Source organism: Sorex fumeus, unplaced genomic scaffold (assembly GCF_029834395.1).
Source record: "Sorex fumeus unplaced genomic scaffold, SorFum_2.1 ptg000044l, whole genome shotgun sequence".
Taxonomy (NCBI): domain Eukaryota; kingdom Metazoa; phylum Chordata; class Mammalia; order Eulipotyphla; family Soricidae; genus Sorex; species Sorex fumeus.
In genome coordinates, this window is record NW_026606101.1 from 5,194,701 (window position 1) to 5,213,904 (window position 19,204).

At 45.3% G+C, this 19,204-nt stretch overlaps 1 protein-coding gene across 4 annotated transcripts in view; it reads left to right on the plus strand.

The window, feature by feature from the left end:
- CHD6 (chromodomain helicase DNA binding protein 6) overlaps positions 1-19,204 on the plus strand; it is a 196,248-nt gene that overhangs the window by 114,276 nt on the left and 62,768 nt on the right. For all 4 annotated transcript variants that reach the window (XM_056122088.1, XM_056122086.1, XM_056122089.1 and 1 more), the window contains 2 exons: positions 530-740; positions 9,673-9,868. In XM_056122088.1, the coding sequence (XP_055978063.1) occupies positions 530-740; positions 9,673-9,868 (407 nt within the window). The remainder of the gene's footprint in view (positions 1-529; positions 741-9,672; positions 9,869-19,204) is intronic.

The window sequence follows — 19,204 nt, forward strand, 5'->3', positions numbered from 1 at the left end:
TATGTACTTAAGAGTTCCACTCACCTTCCACCTGGAGACAGGGATGTGCATCACTTAGCTGAATAAGTGACCAGACTGCAGTGAAATTAAAACGGCACTGGCAGACAACCTACTCATTAGGGAAATTGCCAGAAACTTTCCCTTCTCATAAAATTTTTAACCAAAGCGTGAGTTGGATTTGCTAAACATTAGTCTTTGTGATCTCAGGAGACATATGTCAAGAGGTATGCCTTCCTGTCAGCTTCCTGTGAGGGTTTCTTTCAACTTGGCACGAGTCATCTTAGGTCTTGGCATCCCAGGTCCTTCCTCTACTTGGTGGGAAAGCAGAAAAGCAGAAGAGCACCCGGTGTTCTCTGCGAGATGGGTGTCCCTGCTGCTCCAGAGTCCTCAGCAAGGGAAAAGAGCAGGGATCTACACACACAGCAGCCCCTCACCAGACTGTGTTAGTCCAGGATCTGCTCATTCCTCTAAGGATTACACAGCGAGAGGCTTTCACCCTCATGGGTTATTTCACCTCATTCCTTTTCAGGGGCAGAGGAGAAAATCCTGGAAGATTTCCGAAAAACCCACAGCCCCGACGCCTCTGACTTTCAGCTGCAGGCCATGATCCAGGCCGCCGGAAAGCTGGTACTGATTGATAAACTGCTCCCTAAACTGATTGCAGGTGGCCACAAAGTGCTCATCTTCTCCCAGATGGTGCGCTGCCTCGATATCCTGGAAGATTACCTCATCCAGAGAAGGTGAGCATTGTGCCAGCGCTGCGGCAGGTACCCTGGGCAGTGGGTCCTTGCCTCACCTGCTCAGAAACGATGCCTTAGCAACAGCGTGGTGTTCAGAGGGCAGAGAGGACTCTTACTTATTTGAATTCCCTCCACCTTCTCCTCGTTCTCCATTGCTGCTGCAGCCATTGTTGGGATGACTGGGAGGTGGGGGGTGGGGGTGCTGTGCCTCAGACTCTTCTGCTCGCACGGGTTGTACCTCTTTCGGGGTGCTTTCACTCATGCTTGCTGGAGGAATCTAACCATTAATGATCGACTGAAATTCAGGGTGATCTGACCACCAAGAATTCTACATGTTTTACTTAATGTTCTCTTTAAACAGTTCAAATAGCACTGGGGAAGAAATGATGTATTTGCTCTTTTACCTTTGGTTTAATTTATGATGAAAGGATTCCATCAAAAGGGAACATAAGCTGACCACTCTCACAGAAAAAGAATTAGGAAAGAGACTGTCCTTCCCCCTCAAACCCTCACAGGCTTTCTGATCGCTGGCAGTGACGTCCCAGTTTACTGACCTCACGTACCTGCAGATGAAAAGTGCATGATGTTAATGGAACTTTCTTGGAATCTGTATGGGAGCTATACTTTGCCTTATGTTCCCAGTCATTGTGTTACATATTTTACTCTTAGTGATAAAAGGTTTTATATAGAGACCAGGGAACGGGGATACGACTCAACAACAGAGCTTTTGCATGTGTGAGGCCCCGAGTTCAATCCTTACAGTGCAAGAAGGAATAAAGCAATCCTGGGAGCCATCTTTTTCTATGACTTTTCATGACATCATTAGTCTAGGCACTGCTAAACATAAATATCTTTGTTTTTATGTAGTGAAAACACAGCAAATTCCAGTGGTCTTAATTTTATCCTTTAGGATTCTGTTTGGAGCGATCGCACAGCAGGTAGGGCCTTTGCCTTGTACGCAGATGACCCAGGTTCGATTCCTCTGTCCCTCTCGGAGAGCCCAGCAAGCTACCGAGAGTATCTTGCCCACATGGCAAAAGCCTGGCAAGCTATCCATAACGTATTCGATATGCCAAAAGCAGTAACAAGTCTCACAATATATTGTGAGACGGTACTGGTGCTCGCTCGAGCAAATCAATGAGCACAGGAGGGAAGGACACTGCAGTGCTACAAGATTCTGTTTGCTCTTATAAGTAACTTATTAATAGAATGTTAAAGGTCTGACAATTGAACTACTATTAGATATGCTATCATTTTGATGTTACATAAGTAGTTCTCCAAATCAAGTAAGACGCACATAACTCAGATTCTTATATTGGAGACTTTTATTTATTTATTTTTGTTCATTTGGTTTTGGTTTGGGGTCATACCCAGTGATGCTCAGGGGTTACTCCTGCCTCTGGATATCACTATTGGCAGTATTTGGGGGATCGTATGAGGTGGTGGGCATGGAGCCCAGGTCAGCCTCCATGCAAGGCAAACACCCCACCCGCTGTACTCATCCCCGGAGACTTTATGTAAAGAATTCCTCAAACCTTTGATTTCTTCTGAGAAAGCTTTAACATATAACTGAAACTAGTAAAAGTATTTTCATATTTGAGCCCACTGCCAAAAGATTTACTTCTTGTGAATATGTGACCTTACTCTTCAAACTACATACAACTACTAGCTTGTAGGTTGTTTTGACTTTTGCTTGACTTGAGCACCTGGCAGTGCTCAGGGCTTACTCCTGGACTGCACTCAGGGATCACTCCTGGCAGACTCAAGGGACCATATGGGATGCTGGGGATCGAACCCAGGTCAGCACATGCAAGATAAGCACCCTATCCACTCTACTATTGATCTGTTCCATAGCTTGTAGTTTTGTTTTGTTGTTGTTTTTTTTAAAATAGAGAACACTCCAATTAACCCCTAACAGACTTCTGCTGAGTGTAATTATCTCCATTTCTTTCATGCCCTTTCCCCTTTATTCATTTTGTTTCCAAATTACTTAGGTATTATAATACAGTTTATTTTGAAAATATGAGCTTGTATAGCCTCAGTCAACACCAGCTCAGAGTTCTCATTCATACTTGCGTGCTTCTTAGTCTTTTATTTTTCCTTTGTGCGTGCGTACATTACCTGTTTCAATTGCGATCATATTTTACTTTTTACTTTGTCACTCATTTTCATTTAATGTATTACAAGCTTTATTCAATTTTCTCTAAATTGGATGGTCTGTATTGTCTTATAGGATGCTTTCAGTTTTTCTGCTTTGTAAAAGCTCTTAAGAATTAGCCCTTTACATTCTTTGCGAATATTTTTTATTATTGATTGAATGATTGATTCAAGGGAGAAATACATGTTTGAGAGAAGACATGGGCTTCTCCAGAGTTGGAAAAAGCAGGCCAATAAGCTCTGTGTTCAAGAAAGAACTCGGCTTGAAAAGAAAGCCTATTGGTTAATGGTTTTGCTTTCTTTTGTTTGGGGGCCACACCCAACAGTGCTCAGGGAGGGCTTACTATGGCTCTGGGTTCAGAGATTACTCCTGACACTGGACCAGATGGGGCGCCAGGAATCAATCCTAAGTCAGCCACGTTCAGGGCAGGCGCCCTACCCACTGTACTATTGTTCTGAACCCTGTGAATGTTTTTAAAGTATTTCCTTAAGATAAATTGTGTACATTTTTTTAAAATACGTATTTCAGAATTGTTCTCTAGAAAAGTTATTCATGGTTGGATTTCAGGCATACAATGTTTCAACACCTATTCCTTCTCCAGTGCCTCCACCTGTCTGCTTTTAGGAGAGGCGCTTTTTTTTTTTTTAAATACGTATTTACACTATAGTTTACAGTATGATTGCTGATAGGGCTACATGCACAACACTTTACCCCCTTTCGGCACCCCCTCCTCCTCTTCCCAGCTGAACGCTTCCCTCCACCATAGACATTGCCCCCGCCCTGTCCTGTCCTCCGTCCCCCTCGTGTGGCATGTTTCCTGCTGAATACCAGTTCTCCTTTCTTTGTGTCCACTGTCTTTGTATATTCCTTATTCCCCCATTATGATTCCTTAAATCCCGCATGTGAGAGATCATTCTGTGTAGGTCTCTCTCCCTCCTCCTAACTTCAGCATGATACTCTCCAGGTCTCTCCATGTAGCAGCAAATTTCACAACTATCTTTTCTAATGGCCAAGTAATATTCCATTGTATATGTGTGCCTTAGTTTCTTCAAATCCATTCATCTATCTTGGACACTTGGGTTGTGTCCAGATTTTGGCAGTTATGGATAGTGTTGCAAGGAACACGGGGATGCAAATGTCTTTCTCCAGTTTGGGGAATGGGGAAATGGAATCTTAGGGTATATTCTGAGAAATGGAGTTGCTGAATCAAGTGGAAGCTCAGTTCCTAGATTTTTAAAGGAATGCCCAATATTGTTATCCAAGGAGTCTGGACCACTCGACATTCCCACACAATAAGCGTACTTTTCTCCCGCATCCACACCAGCACCAGTTGTTCCTTGTTCTTTTTGATGTGTGCCAGTCTCTAGGCGTGAGTTGGTATCTCAGTGTTGTTTTGATTTGCGTCTCCCTGATGTTTAATGATGTAAAGCATTTTTTCATGTACCTTTTGTATTTCTTCTTTGAGAAAGTTTCTGTTCATCTTTTCTCCCCTTTTCTTTTTTTTTTTTTTTTTGGCTTGGGTGTTTTTTTCTGCAGAGTTCTACCAGTGCCTTATTTATCTTTGATATTAACCCCTTATCAGATGAGTTTTGGGTAAACAGCTTCTCCCACTCTTGGTATCCTGGTCATCATTTTCTTTGAAGTGCAGAAGCTTCTTAATATAGTCCCATTTGTTTATCTTTGCTTCCAATTGCTTGTTCACTCATGTTTTCATCCTCGAGGATGCCATTATCTTGAATGTCAGAGAGAAATCTGCCTGTTTTCCTCTGCGTGCCTTATGGATTCAGGTCTGACATCAAGGTCTTTAATCCAATTTGTCAGTCTTTCTGTAATTTTTATAATTGGCATTTAGTTGAATTTTCAGTTTTGTCTTATTTTTCTGTCAACTTTCTGATTAGTTTTTCATATAAAACACAGCCCATTAAAGATATTCTGTTTTGACCACAACACCCAAAAGGAGAGAGAGAACACAGGGGATTGCCCTGCCACAGAGACAGGGGGGATGGGGGGATGGGGGTGGGAGGGATATTATCCATGGTGGTGGAAAATGGGCACTGGTGGAGGGATGGGTATCTGATCATTGTATAATTGAAACCAAAGCACAAAAAATTGTAAATCTACAACTTTAAAAAAAATAAAATAAAATAAAGGGGAAAAAAAAAGATATTCTGTTTTCTATTCTTCCTGTTATCTTGATAAGCACTTATATTCTTTTGCTCATACATACACTAGAGATGCAATTCAGAGAGGTTTTTTTTTTTTTTTAAATCTATCTGATAACAACAGCTCTCACTGCCAAAATACCACAATATTTGTGATGTGGGCACTTTCATTTGCACACACATTACGTATCTCTTGTTTCTATATGTATATCCATTTGTTAGGCTTTTGATTGACTTTTGCCTAGGGTAGGACTGATGTCTTTGAAGAATTAGAGAGCATGATACTGCTCATTGCACTCACTCCTTTTCTACAACATTGAGCAGATAGGCATTATGAAGTGTAGACCATGTTCCGGAACCCCTGTAGGTGCAGGTGATCAGGTGAACCAGCGTGGCCGGTGTCATGTTCTACTTATCTCTCATGGGTTTTATCCCAAGTATTTCATAGGATTTTATGGCTATTGTGAATGGGATATTTTTTTCTTTGTGTTTACCAGCTGGTTATTGCTGGGAGGCAAGAAAGTTGTTCATTATCCTTCGGGCCTACTGAGGTCACCGTTTCCTGTTGTGACAAAACTCATCCCTCCTCCCACCCTTCCCCCAGCATAGAGTTTTTCCCGGGTGCCACATGCTTCTCACTGGTAGTTGGAAGTGACTCAGAATTAGTTTCAAACTGTTTAAAGTACAGTTGACACAGAGGGTTAATTGCTGCACTGATGTTTCGCATAGAAAATTTCATGATGTTTGATTTCTTCCTTTAGACTTACTAATCCTGAAGATTTTCTTTGTTCTTGAGTTTCATTGCCTCTCCAGCTGTCAGTTTGATTTTGTTCCCATTTAATTTCATGGCATGCTCTCACAAGAGATGATGGCAAAGCTAAAGGATCTGGGTCAGAAATGGGTTGGGAGGGGAAAAGAGCGAAAGAATTTTAATAATTGGATTTGGAGGTCGGGCACAACCGGGGCTTACTCCTGTTTGCACTCCGGAATCACTCCTGGTGGTGCTTGGGGACCATATGGGATGCTGGGGATCAAACCCGGGTCAGCTGCTTGCCAAGCAAATGCCCTACCCACTTTTCCTGCCCACTGCCCTATTTCTCCAACACCTCCGTTTTTTTTTTTTGAGAATTGGATGTTTTAAGTGTTGTATTCTTAAACATCTTAAACATTAAGCACACTTCCTCAAAACTCAACACTTAACTGTAACATGCAATGAGACTGTTATAGTCATCCTGTATAGTTTCTGCTGTTATACCAGAGTTCACAAAACACATCTCATTTTATGCAACTTCCTCCCCCTGGTGACAGTTGTGTTGCATCATCACTATCTCTTTTCTCCTGTTCCTTAAGATTAGCCTGGGGTCCACTTTGCACAGATCCTTGGAACTCTAGTTCCTCTCAGGTGGTGTAAATGGTCTTGTCAAAGAACATTGAGTTGGGGCCGGAGTGGCCGGAGTGATAGTACAATGGGTAGGGCGTTTGCCCTGCACACAGCCAGTTCGGGTTCAATCCCCAGCATCCCATATGGTCTCCTGAGCACCGCCAGGAGTGATTCCTGCATGTAGAGCCAGGAGTAACCCCTGAACATTGCCAGCTGTGACCCAAAAAAATTTAAAAAAAAGAAGAAGAAGAACATTGAGTCTTCTCTGTCTACAGTCATGCTCATTCACATGTCTGCGACATGGAACCATTGCTGAGTGGTTTTTTTTTAGGGGGGGCACATCCCAGCAGTCACTTCTGGCTCTGCACCCCAGAATCACTCCTGGTGGGCTCAGGGGACTGTACAGGACGCCAAGGATTTAACCTGTGTTGGTTGCATGCAAGGCAACTGCCCAACCTGCTGCTGCACTAGCCCTCTGGCCCCTGCGTTGCTGAATCAAATCTCAGCCCTGCGCTGCTCCCTCCACATCACAGGCCACACCAGACTCTGGCGAGGAGCCTCATGGAGATGCTCAGGACGCAGGTCCTTCCACTTCTGCTCTCACTTTCTACCAGAGTTACAAGTTTCTTAGGGTCTCATTGATTTATTAATTTTCCCTTCTAAGTTTTTATGGATATCTCTCTGGACTACTGTGTTTAAATGTAGGAGGCAACATGAAGGCCGTCAAGCAAACTGGTTAGGAGTGTAGAACGATCAGATGGACCCAAGTTTTAACAGTGTATGACTTTATGGGATGGTTGTGAGAAAGCATGGACCACTGTGCCTGGCATAGAGATGGCCATTAGTCCTGCCTGTAGCTGTAGTTGGTAATAATGATAATCACATCTAACCCTCAGCTTTTATCTCACAACACAAGATTGTGCCTCTGTGACAAATCTGTTCTACTGCACTACCTGTTTTGTCAGCGAATCTGGCCCCACAGGCTTTAGTCTCAGTTGGCATCTCTACCTGTAATTCCTGGCATGGATTCCTGCAGCTTTGTGGAGGAAGCCATGATTTTCAGTCTCGGTTCTTTCTTTGCTCCCCTCACTTACACTGAGTAGGTCTGGATTTGGGAGCGAATTATCTTACTTGATTTTTCCCTCCTTTTTCTTGGGACAGTCAAGAATATCAAGCCCAGTTTAGTTGGTTTTGTTTTGTTTCTATTCTTGGGCCACATCCGGATGCTCGGGTTACCCCGGATCTGCACTCAGGAATCACTCCTGGCAGTGCTTCAGGGACCGTGTGGGGTGCCAGAGATTGAACTTGGGTCGGCCTTGTGCTAGGCAAGTGCCTTATCTGCTGTATTATCGCTGCAGCCCTGAGCCAAGTTTAGTTTATGGAGCCATCCCGTGTAAGCCATCTTCCCTTTAATGCCCCTCTTCATTCTCTTTCTGGCTATTTATCTGAAGTTTCAGAGGTCGCATGCCTGCACTACTTGTTTTCTAGGCTGCTGATTGTATCTTTGTCGGGATTCATGTTCTTAGGTGTTGATAGGTTCGGGATGACTTTTTTTCTTCTTCTCTCAGTGTTTCTGTTTACTTTGCTAGTTAGTTTTTGTTGGTCATAATTTGGATCGTATCACTTTTGTCATTTCATTTGTTGTCAGGGAATGAGTAAGACTTGGTGGCTGTCCAAACTGCTGCTATACTTTAATTGCGTTGGTTGCTTATTTCTTGTCAGATAGATACCACTGGTGTTTTCTCAGTGGGGGAACAGGTAACGGTGTGGCCCAAGGAGTTCCATTTTTTGCTCTTTCCTTTGTTCCCTACTTTCAACCTGCTTTTTGACCTTCTTTCTTTCACATGGACATATTATCAGTATTATGACTGAGGTAACAGTGCTTTTTTGTAAGAGTGTAAATGTTTGTGTTCTAAAGGTACATTGTTGACTGTTCCATATCCACCACCAAAGTACCATATCTCTCATGACACCTGTGTCTGCAGAACCCTTCCTGTCCATGCCACCGCCCCTTGGTCACCTCAGTCCTGTGGCTATCATGTAAGGATTCATTTTTATTAGATAATGTCTATTTTCTTGTCTTCTGTGTATTCCACCTCTGAGTCAGGTCATCTGATAATGGTCTTGCTCCTTTTGACTTCCTTAAGTAACAGCCTCTTCTGTGATGTAACAAAATTTCATCCTTTCTTATAGCTGAGTAGTATTCCATTGTGCATACATTTACACATCTTATCTACCCCCGTGTCACAGAGCACTTGGCTAGTTTCCAGATTTGGGGCACTGTGAATAGCAGTGCAGTGAACACTGACGTGCATGTATGTTTTTGAATTTCTCTTTTTGTGCTCTTGGGATAGAGACCAATGACTGGACTTGCTGGAACGTATGATAGTTCTGTTTTTAATTTTTGAGATGTCTTCATTCTGCTTTTTTGGAGGCTGTTTATATAGCCCCACTGTCAATGAATGAGTCCATCCTTACTGTTCAGTGTTCCAAAACACAGTCAGATCTGGACCTTCTTCATGATCTTCAGCTTTATTAAATTCTTCACTGTATTTTTCTCTAAAAATTCTTCTGTTTCCCTGACAACAACTCAAAACCTTTCTTGTGATTTGTTCCTGTTTCATTGGCAATATACTGCCCAGAGACATTGCATAAACTCAGGTATAAACGTGTTGCGTTTGTACCTCTAAACCTTGGAGAATCTGTTAGGTCAGGAAAGACCAGCCAGGATGCAGAAAGCCTGGCTGAAGGTAAAGCCTGCTTCCTGTTCTCACTTTCCCCAAGAGCAGCTAGAGCTGCCTCTGCCTCGCCTCCTGTGATGAGCACTGCTAAGGGTTTGGGGGGGTAGGGGGTAGGGGGGAGGAGGGCAGGTGGTTGAAGCTTCTATTTGCTTGCTGGTGTTATTAGACTTTTTGCAAGTAAAAACTGGGGGAACCAGACTAAATTGCTTGGGTCATGGGGATTGATGCCTTACGTCAATAGTACTGTCTCGTGCTCCTGAGTTTATGACTGGCGTGACGCTTTGGTTGCCGTTTCGGGGGTGGAGACGTTTTGCGGTACAGTTATGTTGTCCCTGCTGCATGTATGTGTATATATGAGGGCGGGGGAGTCTTTTGGTCCAAATTCACATGTGCGGGATTTAAGGCCGTCAGCAGCTTCTTGCGTTGTTTGCCATTCTCTTTTTGCAGTCATGATTAACACCTGGGCTCTCGTTCGTTTGGGTCCCCTCAGATACACCTATGAGCGGATCGATGGGCGAGTACGGGGAAACCTGCGCCAGGCAGCCATCGACCGGTTCTGTAAGCCAGACTCAGACCGCTTTGTCTTTCTCCTGTGCACCAGAGCGGGAGGCCTGGGGATCAATCTCACAGCTGCCGATACCTGCATCATATTTGATTCAGACTGGAACCCGCAAAATGACTTGCAGGTAACCATCAGGATGATTGCTGTTTGCTTCAGGGGGGCCCTGAATCCCGGGACATCGTGACAGAGCCTGACTTGGCTGGTGGGGACCTGTCAGATTTATTCCGTGGCCTGGTACCCTGCAGAGGGCAGGTAGAGGGCCTCAGGCAGGGGCCGCAGCCAAATGAATAGTCAATGGAATGTTGAGCCTCCTGTTAACCAGAGTGTTTCTTTCCTTTCACTTTTGTTCAACTAGTACTGCACAGTCGTAACCCCCAAATACAGAATAGAACTTAATTTGTATCAGAGTAAATAAATAGTCAAGGTGGCAGGTTTTCTGATCCTTGATGTATAGATTGATCCTGGCAGTTTTCACCCGGTCACTCAGCTGTCCTGTGTTCTGAACTGTGTCTTGGCACTGAACAGGGAAGGCAGGTGCACCCTCAAGGTCTGCCGCTGTCCAGTGTAGCAGATCAGAGTTTGTGTGTGCCCACTGCAGTAGATTTGAAGATTGTCTTCTAGTTTTAACCACATCAAATAACGGGACTTTAGAACGCTGTTACAAAGATTGGAGTTGATACATTTTAAAAAGTGTGCATGAACCAAAAAGCTTCAGAGTTCTTGAGCAACCCCATTTCAGAGTGAAAATAGTAAAAGATATAGCCAGATTGGAAAATAAATCCATTTCAAAGATTCTAACTTGTAAAGAGACTGGTTTATAATCATTACCAGTGGTGGTAGATTTGTCGTTATTGTTTCGGGGGCCACACTTGGCAGTGCTCAGGGTTTTACTCCTGGCTCAGTGCTTAGGGATTACTCCTGGCCAGGCTCCGGGGACCATGTGGGGTCAGGAATCTAACCTGATTTGCTGTACCATCTCTCTGGCACCAGCGATGATTTTTATCCTGAGTGTTTATTCTTCAAGGCCAGGGATATGGCTAAAAGGTAGAGCACTGAGTGAGTATTCCTCTAGCTTGGCACATTTGTCTAATATTATCTTGGAAACTTGCAACTGGAAGGGTGAGGGGTAGTCAAAGCCTTTTTTGGAGTCAGGGAGACAGCCAGCCCCCGGGGTAGAGCACACATTTAGCGAGAGCATAGCCCCAAGTTTGATCCTGGCACCACGTGGCCCCCTTGAAACCTATGGGTGTGACCTCTGTCAGAATCAAAAACCAAATAGACACAAGCTTTTTCATGATACAGGTGATAGAAGTTTGGAGGCACTTGTCTCACGTTGAAGAAACCACCTAGAGGGGGTCACTGCAAGCAACAGAACACAGGGAATGGGGTGAAAACTGAGGGCGACTTGACCTTTCCTGCCCAGCTCCCACTGAAATATTCTTTTATTGTTTTTTTTTTATGTAATGGGCTTTCAAGTAAAATTTGTTGGAGAGAAAGCAGTCTACTCCGCAAAAGTTAGTGTGCTTTAAGTAATCAGATTGGTAGCAACTGGCAAAAACCCATAAGAGAGGGAATTTACCCTGAAAGAAATTGTGTGGCATTGTGGTTCTTCTAACGCAAAAGAAAATTGGGGAGAAGACAAATTTTTATTGGGATTCATACTAGTGAGGTGATACTTGGATGAAAGAATTGCTACAGTGAATGGCCAGTTTTAAAAGAACCAATTTTAAAACGGCCAATTTTAAACAGATTAACATCCTCGGCATTTAAAGCACAAGCACTTGATCACGTCACCAGCACATATCTAATTAGGATTGCGATACTAGGTCCAGGGGCGGGAAACTATTGCCCATAGTCTAGCAGTCTCATTTTTGAATAGTTGTTTTAGAGTACGCCATGCCCACTTGGATATAATAGAGACTTCATGGTCCAGAGCTAAAACATGCACAGTTACAGAAGTCTGCTGACTCCAGGGCAGAAGAGCTTATGAGTCTTTGCTGTAAAGTTTTGTTCTGCTTTACCGTGTTCACCATGTATCATAATAGAAGGGACCGAAATTGAACGGGCAATTTGAAACCGTGTTATCTGACCACATCTGCAGGAATTTCCAGGAGGGGAATTAGAAGTATGGGGCTGGCATTTGAAGACCTTTGGAGACAGGATATGACCAGAGGCCTGTAAGTAAAGGCTAGATAATACTAGTAATTGCATAGGCGCAATGCCAGAAATGGAAGGCATTGGGGCTTGATGAGTGAGGTGAATTCATCAGGGTAATTGATTTGTATGCAGAGCAGCTAGATGGAACTATCCTGAATTAGAGTCTGCGGAGAAGGGAGGGAAAAGCTTCCAGCATATCTGTTTTTAGTGTCCATTTCTAAGGAATGGAAAGAGAAACAGGAATACTGGTATAATCCCAAACCAAATTTAAATAGTGGCAAGGTCTTTAGTATGCTGAGTCCATTTCTGAACTTCTGCCACACTCCACTTGAGTGAAGAAACAGAGTCTACCATGCTCGGTGCTCCAGGGTGGGAGCTGTACCAAGATGCCCCAAAAGGTAAATGAGTGAGGACCTCGGTGATGGTGGATGGCATTGCCAAGGCCCAGGTCCAGTCAGTTCCTCTACTCCTCTATTCCCAACTGACTACTTCTCAGTTCTCTGCCACTGATTTCTGCTCTTTTTAGTTGTTTTTGAAGTCTCATAACTTACAAACTACCCTTTCTGTTTATTTATTTTTTAGTGATTAAGGCAATGAACTCTATGTCCTGGAAATTTTATCACAGTAAAAATGACCCAGAGAAGGGTTGTGGGGAGGCTGGAGAGATAGTACTGCATATAAGGTGCTCACATTGCATGCATCAAACATGGGTTCAGTGCCTTGTACCCTGGATGGTCCCCTGAGCCTCCCAGAAGTGAGCCCTGAGCACCACCAGGTAAGAACCCAAAGACCCAGCAGGAAAGTTTCTGTGAATTTCTGTTGCCCACGGCTCTGTGAAGTGAGGACCAAGGGAGGTAGACTCGAGAAGAGTGCTCCCACGTCTGCTCAACAGAGCTTGGGTCAGAACTCGGCAAGTTGGCTGCGAGCACTTACAGAACACAGGTGTTTACATCCTGTGTGAGCCCCACGAGGCAGCCGTTAGACAGCCACACCTGAAGTGCACTTGCTCTGCTGCGTGGCATGGGGAATAATCCCTGTGATCCGATTATGCGGAGCCACGGACGCGGGCTGCAATGAGGAATTGCTCTTCGTAGGAAAAGGAACTCATTCCTAACCTCGGCATTGGCCTTCCGGTCCTTCACCTTTCTTCGCAGAAAAGAATTTTAAGAGGAGGTGAAATAGTGAAGCAAGATAAATTTTGTTGGGTGAAACTTAAGGTGAAGGAAAGAAATACATGTTCAAGAGATACATGTTCAAGAAATACAGGACACGAGCTTAAAAGAGAAAGCAAGCATAGAGACAAGCGAGAGACACGTTCACGGGAGGACACACGGGCTGGAAGAGAGGAAGCCGCCCGGCCCTTTATTTTGAAGTGTCTGCGCACACTGGAAGAGTGTACTTTTGTGGCAGGGAATTAGGTCACTAGTTCTGGAGAGAGAGATTCGTGGGCTGTGAAGATGCTGCAGCGGGAGGGTGAGGGGTCCAGGTTCTCCCGCAGAGAGAGAGCGTAGAGCAAGGTTCTGTGTGCTCGCCCAATGTGGGAGCAGAGCAGGGGGCTGGAGACCACCCAGGGAACACTGCCCCGTCACACATCCTCATTGCCATTTGCCCTCGTGTCCAGGTGCTATAAATAAGCTGTAGAAAAGAGTTTGAAGACAGACTCCTGACGACCATCCCGTGGTTCTCAAGGCTGCAGCGAAATCAGTTGTGAAATAGGTGAACTGTGTTCTGTATTGGTTTAGAGTTTTGTTGCCGTTGTTTTGGGGCCACACTGCCTGCTCTCAGGGATCACTCCTAGTGATGCTCAGGGGACCATATGCCACACAATGCAAGCACCCCAGCTGCTGCTATACTCTCTCTCTCTCTCTCTCTAGTCCTGAGATGCATTCTTTTTTTTTTTTCTTTTTCCTTAAATTTTTATTAGTGAAACACCATGAGGTACAGTTGTAGACTTACAGATTTTTGTGCTTGGGTTTCAGTTATACAGTGATCGAATACCCATCCCTCACCAGTTCCCATTCACCACCACCACCAATCCCAGCATCCCTCCCACCCACCCCCATCCCCCCATTCCACCCTACCTCTGTGGCAGGGCGTCCCTTTTGTTATCTCTCTCTTTTGAGTGCTGTGGTTTGCAAGAGACATTGAGTGGCAATCATGTTCAGTCTATAGTCTACATGAGATGCATTCTTAACGGTAACAGAGGAAAGTATTTAACCAGATGATCTCCTGGTACTCTGGCGTGTACTTTCCCCAAAGTCTATTTACCTATCGTTAAGTGTTTGGAGCGATAGCACAGCAGTAGGGCGTTTGCCTTGCACGCAACCAACATGGCCAACCCGAGTTCGATTCCTCCGCCCCTCTCGGAGAGCCCGGCAAGCTACCGAGAGTATCTCGCCCACACAGCAGAGCCTGGCAAGCTACCCGTGACATATTCGATATGCCAGACACAGTAACAACAAAGTCTCTAATGGAGACATTACTGGGCCCGCTCGAGCAAATCAATGAACAACGGGAGGACAGTGACAGTGACAGTGAGTGTTTGGTAAATGAGGGGAAGTTTTTGGTCATCTGCAGTCATATAAGATTTTTGAAGAACCATAATGCGTACTCAGGGTGAGAGGTTTGCATTTTCTTCGGGAGATGAATGTGACTGTAGGGGTGGATGGCATACATAGTGCCTGTGGAAATATCAGAGGTTGTGGAAAAGAAGACCCTATCTCCAAGAGGGCCTCAGCCCTGCCCCAGTTCAGATGTCAGAGAATGTGCTGCCTGTGGGGTCATAGATTCTGCAGAGGTTTGCTGTGGCCCCCAGAGAGCAGCGACTGCCCCAGACACGCTGTTTCCTCTTCATTCTGGACAAGCGCCATGAACGAGAAGCAGCCTGCATAGGGACGAGGACTTGGTGCACGGGCCTGAGTCCAGGGCACGAGCAGAAACAGTGTCAGGCTGGGAGAACGGCACCTTCTGGAAAGGCAGCCGGTTGGGAAGCTGCATCTCCTTTTTAGGTACTTTCCCTATGACTTAAGGAACCTCAGGCTTCTCTGCTGATTCTTTTGCTGGGGTTTTTGTGCTTTGGGGACAGAATTAAAGGCTTAGGACGTGCTATAGACTTTAAAAAAAAAATCAGGTCTTTGTTAAAGGAATAATTAATAACATTGAATGTCACATACTTTTTCCCTTTGGTCTCTTAGTCCCATAAATTGTATCCCCCCCTCGACTAGATCTGAACTAATTAAGACACAGAGGCAGGAGTCCAGTGGAGGATTCAGGTGTGAGGGTTAATTAGTGGGGAGGGAGGATTAGCTCCACTCACCCTGGAGCCTACATCTGGCTTCCTCGGGCTTTCCTCTACATTCTCAGAACTGTCACTGTGTCTGCAGAGCACCGGTGGCCCTGGTTGCTCACCCACCAGGGAAACACTCCCTGCCTTCCACAAGCCAGAGGGCCAGGGGCAAAGGTCAGACTTGGAGTATGCCTTGTATCGAGTGTACCTTGTATTGCCCCGTTCGGGTCGGGCACGCTTATGGAATGGAGGGAAGGAGCCGGAGGGGTTAGACTGGCTCACCTAGAGATGGTCTCTGAGTATCAAGGATGGGGGGAATAGGGCTGACGGCCGCATTGGCCTTGGCAGCCTCGCAGCACTGTCCCCTGTCAGCCCTGCGCCCTGACCAGTAAAGTGAAGGCACAGTTCCCTAGGGCTCAGGAGGACGATGCTAGTGCTATGACGCCTCATCATGTTCCCTGCAGCCAGCAGCCAGGAGCTCCTCTCCCTGCCCCAGACCATCCCTAAGTGTGCATGTGTGTGGAAATATCGAGTTGTTACCTAAGCTTTTCTCAGGGAAAGCCTTCAATGGAGAGGCCCAGCGGAGCGAGATGCCGGCCTGGTTTTTCCACTGCAGCAGGGTGTGCGTGGGGTTTGCATGACACCCAGGTTAAGGCAGGTAGTACGTCAATGCACCCCTCCCCCCCAAAAAAAGGGAAAGCCAAGTCCAGTTCTTGGGTGCGTCTTTGCTGAGTCACAGGCATTGTATGATGTTCCAGAGAGACACTGCAGCATGCAAGACAGGTAATGCTGCCACAAAGCTCTCAATTTTAGGGGGGGAGAATGCGGGAGGCAGGGATAACTGTAGACAGAGATTCTTACTATCAAGAAATAAAGTAGAAGAGGAAAAGGAGGAGAGAAGGTGGTCCCTTCGTTGAGGGGACAGCTAGAAAGGCTTCTCTTAGTGACTTCAGAGCAGAGTTGAAAGCGAGGAAGGATCTGGAACTAGGAGACCAGGAGGAAGAGTGTTGTGGAGGAAGAAGGAATGAACAGCATGGCCATCAGAGAAGTGACTATAGCCAGACAGCCCGTCCCAACCCCAGCGGTCATTCTGAGCGCTCTCCTGCCTCTCTTCCGAGCGTCCTCCCTTGTTCACTCCCTGCTCCTTTCCCTGCTACCCCAAAGCCCCCGTTCCCCCTTGCCGTCCACTCTCTCCCCTTCCTGTTCTCACTGCAGTAGCTTTTGACTGCCTGACCCTCACCGTGACTGGGGCCCCTGGAAAGTAGGAGTACTGGGGGCCTTGGTTTGGGACAATGAGAGGATGCCCACAGGCGTTCAGTGGACAGGTATCTGAGCCAGTTCTCAGCATTCGCATTTTTAGAAGGAACGCAGCCTTACCCCAAGATGGAATATTTGAGATGGAGATTTGAGATTCTGGGTAATAGGCCTGCAGAGGAAATTGATCATCAGGCTGGCCAGCTTGCACAGGCTCCCAACTCACCCCCACGTGGACCCCAACTCCCCTCGCCATGACGAGGTGGTTTCTTGATGCAGACTTCTAGAGTGCCAGGAGAAATGGAAATTTGCTGAGGTTGAAATAAAATATTTGTGCGTAGATAATGGGCTGGAAAATCGTACCAACTTGCCAAAAATCAGTGGGTTTGGGTGGAGCTCTAGGTAATTTGGAGGGAAGAAATCTCTCCCGAAACCTTGTCAGGAGCCCCCAGGAATGACTCCTATGTCAACTGGGTTGGCCTAGAGGCACTCCACTGAGGTTTTGAGGCTTTCAGGGTTACATCTGACAGTGCTCAGGAGCCTGGAATTATCCCCGGGGCCCACCCGTGCAGGGCATACACCCAGCAACCCTATCTCCCCAGCTAAAAAAATTTTTTTTACCTCTCTGATTATTACAGATTTTCATTAAGGAACAATTGTATTTTAAAACGTTAGTGAATGTATACTTTAAAAATACAATAGAAGAGAGATGGGCACATGCTTTTGCTTGAGGGTGGCCAGGGCAAGTATGGCAACACATGGTCTGCTGATACCTGGTTTAGACTGCACCGAGAGACAATGTTTTCTTGAAAAGAATAATGTAGTCGAGTAACGGAAAAGTAGTGTAAGGGACGAGAGAGTATCAATAGTACACTCGTTCTTTGTACTGTGTGCATTTTCACATGATGGTAAAGGTACTCTAAGAAGCTTTCACACATTTTGGGCTTCAGGCTGACAATACAGTAGTAAATTGAGGGCCATAATCCATCTGAAAACTGCCCGGCTTCAGGAAATTGAGTCACTCAGCTGCTCATTGCGGTCTCTCAGATCTGTCCTTGTTTATATTGTTGTTTTTCAATTTTCTGAACATTATTACTTGTTTCCCTTGAGTCTTTGTTCACCTTAAATTTATAGCATGGAAAAAGGGCTTTGAGTCTGCAGATCATACAGAAAAGCACTGGGGCTACATATTGCCCCCAAAAGGGGGCTTTTACCAAATGGGCCCTTCACTTCTGGCCTACTCAGAAGTTTTTGTGTATATACTTTTGCTAATATCTCATTTAGACTGCATCTCAGTCACCACCCTTGCTCCGTATGTTTCTGTCTCACTTGTGTTATGGGTGAGTTTTCGTAGGAAAATGATGTGTGGTTAACTGTTTTAGATTTGATGGTAAAATGACAAGTATGTGATGAGACTCACCCTGTTATCTTTCAGATCAGTCATCTTGGCCATTTAAATTCATCTCCTGATTGTAACAGGCCCTCAACAGAACTTTGCCTTTCTCAGTTCAGAGGCCAGAGATGGGTAGTTCAGGGCTCATGTCCTCAGCGTCCTGGGTTTCTCCTGTTTCTCCTCCAGCTTCCCAGCGAAGGGGGCTTTCGTTCTCTTGGGTCCAAGCTAGAACGGTCAGGAAGGTAGGCCTGGTGTAACGGCTTTCCAGATACCCCCAGCCATCTGCACTTCATTGTCCAGAACTCTGTTTCCTGACCCGCCCTGGGTTTCTGCAAATGGCTTTAGTTCTACACCGCCTTGTGCAAGAAACAGGGTCCTGTCATGAGGAGAAAAGGACTGTGGAGATTGTAATGACAGTGAGTGAGGTCTGCCGCCCACCTCTGTTCATCAGAATGCATCTTCATCTCCCTTCTGATATTTCAGACAACACATGTGTCACAAAAAGAAAACTATTGTCATTATGTATGGCCACCTGTTTCTGCAGTTTGATCTGTCCGTAAACCTTGTTTCTTACTTGGATTACTTCCTTTATTTTACTTGCTTTTTTTTTTTTTGCCACACCCAGCTGTGCTCAGGGCGTCCCCGTGACTCTGCACTCAGGAATCACTCCTGGCGGTGCTCAGTGGCCCATATGTGGTACCAGGGATTGAGCTTGGGCCAGTTGCGTTCTAGGCAAATGAATGCCTTACCTGCTGCACTATCTCTCTGTCCCTCACCTGCTTTATATACAAGAGGATTCATAAACTCCTTTTCCAATAGTATTTACTCTAACTCTGGATACCGGAAGAAAGCATAACAAACAGTTCAGTTGTCTAGCAATGGAGGACTGATTGACTAAACTATAGTCTTTCCAGCTCTCATAAAAGAGTGAGAAATATATTTTTACATACGTCTGTGAAATCATCTCCTGAATATATTGTTGAGCTTTAAAAAGAAGCAGCTGTGGAAAAGCTGCATGTAGTATGCTATGCTATACTATATGTATACTTAGCATTTATCTAAAAAGCTGTGAGCACAGCTGTATCCTGCGCATGCCTTACCTTCAAGGGGAAGATTGGAGGTAAAACCTTTATTTTTAAATGGTTACTTATAGAGGAAGTAAGGGAATAGGATAGAAGTGACAGAGACAGTAGTTTTACTGAAGATGCCTTTCAAAAATATTTGACTTGATGGGGCCAGAGAGATGGTACATCAGGTAAGGCACTTGCCTTACACATGGCCAATCCTAGTTCAATCTGAGCATCACTAGAGTAACCCCCCTGAGCATCACTGGGTGTGCCCCCTGCAAAGAAAAAACTTAAATAGATAAA